This window comes from Penaeus vannamei, chromosome 34, assembly GCF_042767895.1.
Source record: "Penaeus vannamei isolate JL-2024 chromosome 34, ASM4276789v1, whole genome shotgun sequence".
NCBI lineage: Eukaryota > Metazoa > Arthropoda > Malacostraca > Decapoda > Penaeidae > Penaeus > Penaeus vannamei.
This window is the reverse complement of record NC_091582.1, coordinates 22,869,070-22,879,069: the sequence shown is the minus strand read 5'-3', so window position 1 is coordinate 22,879,069 and position 10,000 is coordinate 22,869,070. Positions and strand designations below refer to the sequence as shown.

General features: G+C 36.8%; 1 protein-coding gene across 1 annotated transcript in view; it reads right to left on the bottom strand.

Annotated features, from left to right (window-relative positions):
* Nucleotides 1-10,000, bottom strand: part of LOC113818470 (coiled-coil domain-containing protein 103) — a 13,625-nt gene that overhangs the window by 870 nt on the left and 2,755 nt on the right. The window contains exons 2-5 of the mRNA XM_027370647.2: nt 9,878-10,000; nt 8,497-8,645; nt 7,238-7,479; nt 1-3,683 (exon numbers count right to left, since the gene is read on the bottom strand). The exon at nt 1-3,683 is cut by the window's left edge and continues 870 nt beyond it; the exon at nt 9,878-10,000 is cut by the window's right edge and continues 47 nt beyond it. Coding sequence (XP_027226448.1) covers nt 3,521-3,683; nt 7,238-7,479; nt 8,497-8,645; nt 9,878-10,000 — 677 coding nt within the window. The 3' untranslated portion in view covers nt 1-3,520. The remainder of the gene's footprint in view (nt 3,684-7,237; nt 7,480-8,496; nt 8,646-9,877) is intronic.

Sequence of the window (10,000 nt, the reverse complement as noted above, 5' to 3'; positions counted from 1 at the left end):
CTTTTTTATCTTGCATTGCTCCATCTTCATGGAATTAATACTGAAAAATAGTATTACATTTATTACAGAACCATTCATTCCTTCATTGTACTCAAGTGCAGAAAATGCCCACTTTATATCGTCAATGTGGTGAGAAACATTACAAAAGCACTGTGCTGATAATACTGAAATGACACCAAAAACAAGAAATGTGTCTTTTTCCGAGTGATCACGTATGAAAAAAGTTACATGCATTAGATTCAAAAATGTAATTTTCTGACATCCTAGAAAACAAACTTTGATACAGAAATAATAAAAATAAATCAGACTGGGTCTAGATGTAATTGGCACAGAAGTGATATAAGAAATTTATTGTTGAACAAATTATTGTTGAAATAGCATTACAAACGCAATCTTCAATAATCTATATATTTGTCCAACGGGTGGGGTGACATAAATATGAAAAAGAAACCAAAGAATATATAATTATCCACATAATAAAAAATGAGTCACTGAACTTTGTGGTTATTCCACAATCAAGCAAAAGCCTGAAGTGATCTTGGAAAACAAGAACAATTTTTGAAGTGGCAAAAAGCAGGCATTACATATGAAACCTCTTGTCAATAGGTTACTAAACTTTATAAAGGTATTCATAACTAAAGTGCTGTCATTTTATCATCATTTCCCACATCAATTTCAAATCTTTGAACAAGTTTTGGTTTCCTCCACTCTATTTCAACAAACCATTTGAATGCTGAACCATTTTGTCTTGCTTTAGGGTCATGTGTGATAACAATGGAAGTGCAAGGCAGTTTCGTCTTTCATCTATAAAGCAAAATCTTTTAGTGAGAAGACCATGGTCTTTAACTTGTGCAATGGGGAAATAAATATACATATCCCATTATGAGTATTAGATGGTATTATATGGGCTGTATCATCACAACATTTAGCTATTATCAACCTATGCTAATATGCATTAAAATTAAATGCTATGGAAGCCAGTACTCTTTAGTGAAAGTCTACTTAATATTACTTATTCATCATCAGATTTGCAATACCATCAAAATCCCTACAGCCTGTCACCCTCGTCATGTAATACTCTTTGGTACTGTCTACCCACAAATCCCATTTACACTGCATTAAGAAAAATAACTATGTGTAATACTGCCAAAATATATGATTTCATCATATGAGGTGTAGCAAGGGTATGAAAAGTTTATAACAGGTCCTGGCTATTGTTACTTAATGAATTTGTTTCAAACATTATTATTTCTTCTTTGATATCAAAATATCCCACTAAATATGGAAATGATCACAGTATTGAACACAAAAATAGAAAGATTACCAAAGGATCTGTTATTATACATGGCAGCTAATATACATAAGAGGCAGAGTGAGAATGAGAAAAGAGAGAACAATGGAAATCCAGTGTGATGAAGATGAACAACATACTCAAAATACATCAAGGTGAAAGATATGTAAAAGATGGACGATTGGGCCAAATCTCATACACAGTATGAAATATAAACAATGACCAACCATCAAAAGGACATGAATATAATGGCTGTTTATAAAGAAATCTACATCTTAACCATGACTTTCCAAGCATGTGAATGAGAAACTGACACAAGTAGTAGCAATGGTAACAATATTTTCGCATTATTAAAACTACTAACTTGACGAAAAATTTTACATAGATCTACAGGTATATGATTTTCACATTGGTAAAGGCTTTGTGTGAAAGCAAATGGTTCCCAGTTTATCCCTGTCATCAACCATGCAGTCTATATCTCAAATATAACACTAGAGTTTACAAGTAGTTTGCTATTTTACCAAAGACAAATAATAGATATCATTCCCTTATAACAGTGGTTGAGATGATGTTTGTTTTTAGTGGTCGGGGTTGACAGGGTAGCTCTTATAAACATCTATATGATTCCTTTGTTTATCCTTTATTCCTATGTGCTTTAAAGTAAGATAAATGTGATATGAATCTCCTTCTCTACCAATGTGCTCATTGGCTTTTATCCCAAAGCTATGAAAACATTTTCCACCAGTGTGTTAATCAAAGCTGAATCTAATCCCTTTCAATTATCAATGGTTGAGAGACACTACTATGTTCTGGTGAGAAACTTCACTAAAATGACAAACTTATATTTTCCAATTGACATCATGTACTCCTAATGGCAGTTATATCTCTGTTTCATATCACTTTTACTTATGGTACATAAGTCTCTAATTTCACATGACTTTCATAATGGTAGGTATATCTGAATTTACATGACTTTTATTAAAAATAGATATTCCTCTAATTTTGCATGACATATTTTTTTCAGATTTCAACAGTGCTCATTTTCACATTATACCTGCTACAAAAGTGATCAAAAGTTCCATGACTTTTATGCATGTATATATAGTTATGTAGTCATCTGAATAGTAAAAATTGTTTTGATAAATATATAAAGAACCACTGCCCTATTAATTCAGTTCACAGGAAGCCTCTGTACTTCTTTTCCACTGCTTATTATCACAACTACTTATACATTTAGGTCAGTTTCTCTGCATGAAAATCCAAGGTCTGATTGTTGTTAAAGTTTATAACAAAATATGCAACAAAATATATATCAGAACAAAACACATATGAATATAGCCTCATCTTGTATAAGAATGTGAAAATGCAATGAATTATTTCCCTTACAAATAACACTCACACATTCAGTCTTGTAGAAAAAGTCACTATTCAGACAATCTTCCAATGATGTTATTCATCAAACATAAAGTTTATAAAAATAAGAAAACCAAGATCTTCTTACAACATTCAAAGTTCAAAAATCTGAGAGTCAGAATGTAATAACCATAAATGTGTCACTGCAGTGTTTGCATCTAAGTGTTCATAGATATAGCCTCCCTTTAGTAAATCCATAGCCATCTAATAACACATCATTCAGCAAAGATTCACATAGCAACTCTGCCTAGTGTTTACAGCATTTTTTTATCTCCCCCCTTTTTTTATTCTTAAAAGTCAGGAAAGTATGCCTCCTCTAAAGCATACAGCTTTTTTCATCTTGGAAGGTATTCCTAAGATTTTACACTTGTTTAAGCTAAAGAGTCTGAGTAATTTTTGTACAAGGCAAATCAACACAAACTGACAAAATGTGTGCCAAGAAAAGCATAAGTGATTTTTTGAAGAGCAAATTTACAAACTACAACCTAAATGTTACAAGTTGTTGGATACTTGAAATATGAAATCAAAGTGACACATAGATTTTTGAACTTCGACTGCACTAGATATCATTATCCTTCAAAACACTACACACATAATTGAACTGTTATAAATAGATACTGTACCATTCCACATATGATCATCCTTTCACTGCTAGCAAAATGAATTGACGTTAATCAGAAAAGCTCTTCATTTCAAGGGATGAAAATCCATAAAAAAGTAACCTCTTACCAACTACTCCAGCAACATTTTCTTAAGTACAGAACATAAATATTGCAAATAAGACATGAACATCTGTATGATTTCAGAGTGAATACTCTAAAGATTAAACTTGAGCTTCAGCTGGGCCAGAGTCCACTCAGTGACATTTAATTCGGCAAGATCTTGTGGCCTTTCCGAGATGGCAAGCTGCAGCTTCTCCAGCAGGCGTCCCCATGCCCATCGCTCCTCTCCACATACTAAGGTTACGCTCAGAGTGAACCTTAAAAGAAATTAAATTTATTTATCTAATTAGCCTACTGAATGGAGCTATCAAAATCAACCTACCAAATTTTCATAATGGTTAATGGTTATAAAGCCAATTAAATGTGTTAGACATGAAATTTCATATAGCACTATAGAATGGTGTTGTAGTGAAAAGAGTTAAGAGGGGGGTAGGTTGATGATTAAATATGCTACACGTCAAAAGTTATATAACAGTTCAAGATGGTATGGCATTGAAAGGGGCAAAAATAGGTGAGGGTAAAAATGGAATAACAAGGGTGATTAGATCAAAGATGCCAAAAGTAGGAAGTGTGGGATTCTGCAAGGATGTCCATAGAAAGGGGGTTAAGGGGGTTTAGATCAATTTCAGGAGAGATGTCATGAGTGAGAGAATCCACAAAAGGGGTTGTTGTGACAGAGTCACAACAACAGAAGGGATAATGGGGAAGGAAAGGGTGATTGTTAGATGAAGCAGGTGGGAATAGGATGTGTTGGGAGTGGGAGTGGGAAGAAGGGATGAACAGGGGGAGGATGTATTTGGCATTTACTTTGAATGTAGAGTGAATGAGATCAGAGAGATTGGAGGTTGGATGAGGTGTAGGTATGTTATCTTGGTTCAAGATTAGATAGTCTTGAATGCTTTTGAGAGTTTCTGAAGTGGATTTGTTTGGGGAGGTCTGAGAAACAAAGGTTTTCTTATGAGGGGGAGAAGAGGAAATAGGCATCTGAAGAGGAGAGGGGGTGGTAGAAGATGGGGTGGAATGTTTAGATTGTCAGCTATGGTTAGAGAGAGGAGGGAAAGGGGTAGGTGTCAGGGCAGTAGTAGAGATGAGGATGTCTGGATCTAAAACTGCAAAAGAATATGATTGAGAGAGGAAGGGGGTAGAAGTGGAAAGGTAAGATGAAGGAGGAACAGATACAGGGGGGACATAGAAACATCTTGGTTGGAAGGGGTAGGGGTGAAGTGAAGAGCAGTGCTGGAGTAGGGAGTGAGAGAAAGACATCAACGTGCTTCCTGTCAAACTGGCAGGCAAGGCAGCCCCTATAAAATACATTATGAGAGCCACCACAATTGGCATACATGCATGACTGTGCACAGCAGTTTGATCAATCATGACCAGGTTGGGTACATAGAGGGTATCACACTGTGGAGCAGTAGTGTTTGGCAGGGTGACCTAAATGCCAACAATTCTGATATTGATGGGGTAAGGATGATATGGTAAGTCAGCGAGGTATTCTCCACCATGGGGAGGTCATGTTTTCAGAAAGTAATCTAGGCAATAATGGTGAAGGATTTATGGCAGCCTCTAGAGGGAATGGTGTAGCATTGTAATGATACAGCATCACAGTCCATGAGGCACACAAGTAAGTCTTCTCCATAAATCTGACCTATCCTTGTCATAGACAGGGCAGTGTGTCAGATAGATTGAAACAGTTCTGGTACAATTATTGGGGGAAGGATTAGGCTTGGCAGGAATGGGTTTGCCAGTGAAGTCAGTCAGGGTTGATAAAGCTTTAACTTGGGATTCAGATGCAACTGTGAAAAAGTGTGAATGATCTGGGCAGCTGCAGAAGGAAACTTTGTCTACTTGTTTTTAGAGGCATTGGTGGAAGAGGAGAGTGCTGTTAGAGTAAGAGGCTGTAGATGAGATTTAAAAAAATGCTCCCATTTGACTGGGCTAAACAGAGTACTCAAAAGATCTGTAAAGGTGGGGTAGTAGAAGGATGAGGCCTTGTGGAAGAGGGAGTAGCGCTGAGATAGATAATAAGGCTGTAGAGAAGTAATAATGGTTGAGGGGGTAGTAGATGAAGAAAGCTGTGGGGGTGGAGGAGATGAAGTAGAGGATTTTCTGGAGGTTGAGTAATGACCTGGATAGATGATTCTTAATGGATTGAGGATATACTAGGCATTGAAAAGGGGGTAGTAGTAGTGTGTTCAGAGTTGTGGTCAAAGGAGAGCCTGGAGTCTGGGAACCAAGGGAATCAAAATTAATGGGGCTAGTTGACAAAGAAGCAAGCTTCATTCCCCTTAATAGGGGCACAAAATATTCATTACTGGCAATGGTAAAGATGGAGAGAAAAAATCCACATCCCAGGGTCCATTTGAGGGGCACAGGCGAATACCGTGTCAATGGCTCCCCAAGGCCGTTCATCCTTTCAACATAACTCTCACACCATTGGAAGTGGATAGTAAGAGGGGTTGGAGAAGGGAAGGAAAAGGAGAAGGAAAGAAGAGAAGACCATGCTACATTAGTTGAGTCGAGGCCCAAGGTAGGAGTGATCCCTATCAGGGAGCCTCATTCTCTTAAGCCCCCTATGGCAACAATGGACAAGGGATTGAGAGGGAAATTATATATAGCATAAAGCTAAGCCTATTGGATCCGGGTGCCTCGCTGTACCCACATGGCCCAAAATCCAGGCATTAGGCTTACATGAATGCTGATTCTCCCAGGTGTGTATAATGTATGCTTGGCCCACTCAAACACTTGTGAGGTGTCAATACTTCTTACCTCCCATTTGCAATGTTATGATCTCTTTCCCAACTTTCATGTTTTTTGCTTTTTTTAACATTATCCAACATCTATGTTCGTCATATGATGTGCTGCATTAACCCATTGGCGCCGGGTGTCACGTACGTACATGCCATGGCTGTTGTGGACCAAACACCGGGGGCATCATGCCATGCCCATTCCCGCGCTACTGGCTCGTCGGACGGAGGTTGTTTTTCTCCACTAGTAGCGGCTTCATTTATATGGTAAAGATTTTAGGCAATGGCACCTAAAGTGAAGGTAAACCTTCAAAATTTTAATATCTTTAAAAATTATAGCAAAATAAAAGCTTTTAGGTGTTATATGTCGCTCGCAAACTACCGATCGAGCCGGGCGCAAACAGGGGAAACTGCTGGTGCGCGCCAACAAGCCGGTGCATACGTAAACTTGACAAAATTTTTACCCGCTGCTGATGGGTTAAGATGGTAATAGCCTATTTTCCTTGCACAGACTCCATATCATCTCGCCAAGTAATCTTAACTCTACACAATAACAATAAGTAATATTTTGTTACTGTAATTCTTAAAATGCTTTTGTAATTTTCAATCTTTAGTAATACTAAATACACTGCAAGCCACAGCCAAAAGGAAAAGGAACCTGTGCATGGAAATAGTGTCATCACTGGATCTAGCACTCTTAAAGTCACTGATGACATAAAGTACATTCCACACTTATTTATCAATGGAAATGATACAAGAGCAAGCCACTTCCTAAATACACACTAAGTCTAATCAAGCCCCAAGAGCTTTGTGCACTTGTGGCGAGTAATTCCCGTCACCCCAGCCTACAGCTGAAATTCTCAAGACAGAATGTTCTCATCATCCCAGCCTTCAGCCAAATTTGTCCATGAAGGGGTGGTCACATCACCTAACCCTCAAGCTAAATTTTTTTCATGACATGATGGTCACATTACCTGAATCCAAGGTGGTTGATCTTCATCCATGAATACACAAAATGTAAGAACCAGCAACTAAAGACACAGAAACAAAACCTATCTACCAACCTTTTAGCCAGTGTTAGAGCCTGCAGCATATTGACCACCATGACGACATCGCTGACGGTTGGTGTGAATGCGAGCAGAGTGGTGATTGCGTCTCCTAAGAGACCCCCAGCCACCAAGCCCCCAGCCAACCTCTCTGTAGACTGTGCCGTGAGATTCCTCAACAGTTCCAGTCTCTCTGCAAGATCTAGTCTCTCCCACAGCTGGACAAGGCCCTCAGTTGTACTGGGTGGATTGTTTACATCCTGTTGAACAATCAAACATTAGATAAATGCTGGGATACATCTTAAATCAGTATGTACATATGTGTGTAAATAAAAATTGTATCAATATGCAAGCATACATTTCTATATGTATAAGTGTACATATAATTTATATTAATATCGATAGCTGTGTGTTTGTATGTATATAAGTATATAAGTACATATGTATATAAGTATGTATATGTTTGTTTGTATATGTTTGCATATGTGTGCATCAGTGTGAACATGTTTATGTGTACACATGAGTATGCATGTATGCATGTGTGTATGTGTGTGCACATTAGTGTGAATACACACTTGTATGTATGTGCGTGCATGCGTTAGTGTGCACGCACTTGAATGTTTGTACCTGCATGCATACATGCATGCATGTATGTATGCATGTGTGTGTCCGCTTTTGTGTGTGTATTCAAAAATACAAACTTTTTTATGTAAGATGTTTACCAATATTTATATGCTTAATGATACAGTAATATATCTATGGATGGATCTCCACTAAAATGGGAAGAGTGTCATAGGGGGGCCATGCCCCCTTGCATTTAATGTGCTCCCACCAAGGACATGTATATACATACCATCCCCACAGTGAGTTTAGTTTATTAACTGTCTTTATGCATAAATGGATCCACAAGTACTTAGTCACCAATGAACTAATTCATAGTATTACCTATCTCACTGTCAATCCTTTTATTAGATTTTTGGAAATACTTTCTTTTATCTTATAATGATGTTAGTAATGTAAATAAATCTATGATAATTATAATGTCTATAATAATAATAACAGTATCAATGTTGATAACACAAGAAGTGTTACAGATCCTTTCTATCTAAAAGTAGTACGCGTTCACTTTACTTACCTAAACAATCGCTATGAATACCTCCTTCTTCCTAAAATCCTGCCTATGTCAGTGCATTTCCGCGAATCTAAATCACAAGAGATTCTAAACTGCATCAAACTCTTAATTTAGCATAAATTTGCAGAAACAAATAGGTACTCACATACTGAACATCAGTAGGATATACAGAATTTTCAGTATCATGGGGTGTTAATTTGCTACACTTCTTTGTTGCCGATGATGCTATGGAGTTCCAAATGGACGGACGAACCTTATTCTTGTCATTTCGATCAAGTGGCTTCAAATGGGTCCCTGAAATTGGTACCAGAGTTTGTAGCTATTTTCACAATTGCAAATCTTCTTACATAAATATGAGGAGGCTTCACACATAGTACTTGTAAGTTAATAATTGCTTCTGATTGGTACTGTGAAATGAAATCTCTTGTTCTGATGTATAATGCTAGGTACACACAGGCTAAACAGAAGGTACTTCTGCCTCACAGTCATCACTGTGAAAATTCATGTATATGGTAGTATCAAGAACCTCCTGATATGTTTGTTTCATTAAAGAAAATTTACAGATTCTGACTAATAAAAAGATTCCAACAGATTATATAAAACAACTATATAAAGGAAATAATATAAACTAAAATCATAACTTCATCTATCCAAACCTAAGAAAAAAAATGAATATCAATAATCAACTATATTCAATTACAGTTCTCTCCTAAAGATCTAAAAAACAGAATCCCTAAAACAAAACATTTTATCTCATCTATCATAACCAAAAAAATAATGGTATCATTATAAAAAAATAAATAAGTACACTGATATTTCAAAATGCAAAATGCAGATTTCATCTACAACAGCAGATACTAAAATTGTTCCTTAGCAATTCAAGGCAAATATAATGAAGATATAATGCTAACGTGGCAGAAAACTATTGTTTGACACATTTTTTAACTCTTTATTGCTGGACACATTCTTTTTAACCAAGGAACCACATGTTGTAAAGTCTGGAACAATAGAGTCGTGTTTTTGCCTTTTCTCTCCTCTGCTAACCTGTTTCTTAACAACCAACAAATCACAATAAATAATTGCATCAAAATCACATTTTCTAATGAATTCTATAAATACAGAATGAAAACTAGAGTTCCGGCATTTCAAGGGCCTAGATGGAAAGGGTTACACAATTTCATCACCTCACATTCCTATTTCAGTTCAAACTAATTGTGCATCACACCTATATACATGCAAACAGACAACACAACTGCTTTATAAAAATTAGAAGCTACAGGATACCCTTCTCTCCTTACATATATTGAATACAGACTAATGTATAACTTATATAAACATATATTTTTTTATATCATAAGCAATAAGAACTGAGCCCCTAAGTAACATCTGATTTAATGGGCTGATGATATCAAGAGACACCTTTCCCCCTAATATTCCACTAAATCAAGAGACTACTTTAAGGCAAAAATATAAAAATAGCTTGTTGTTCCAGCACAATACAGACATCAACACAGACATCTCCTTACCCAACACAAGCTGTCTAAACTCATCGTAGGTAGGAGCTGAGTGGATGGCACGGATTTTGGCAGAATTTTCCGCTGCATAGCGTCTGTCTGCTTCAATTCCCGCTCTTAGGCGTGCCTCGAGCT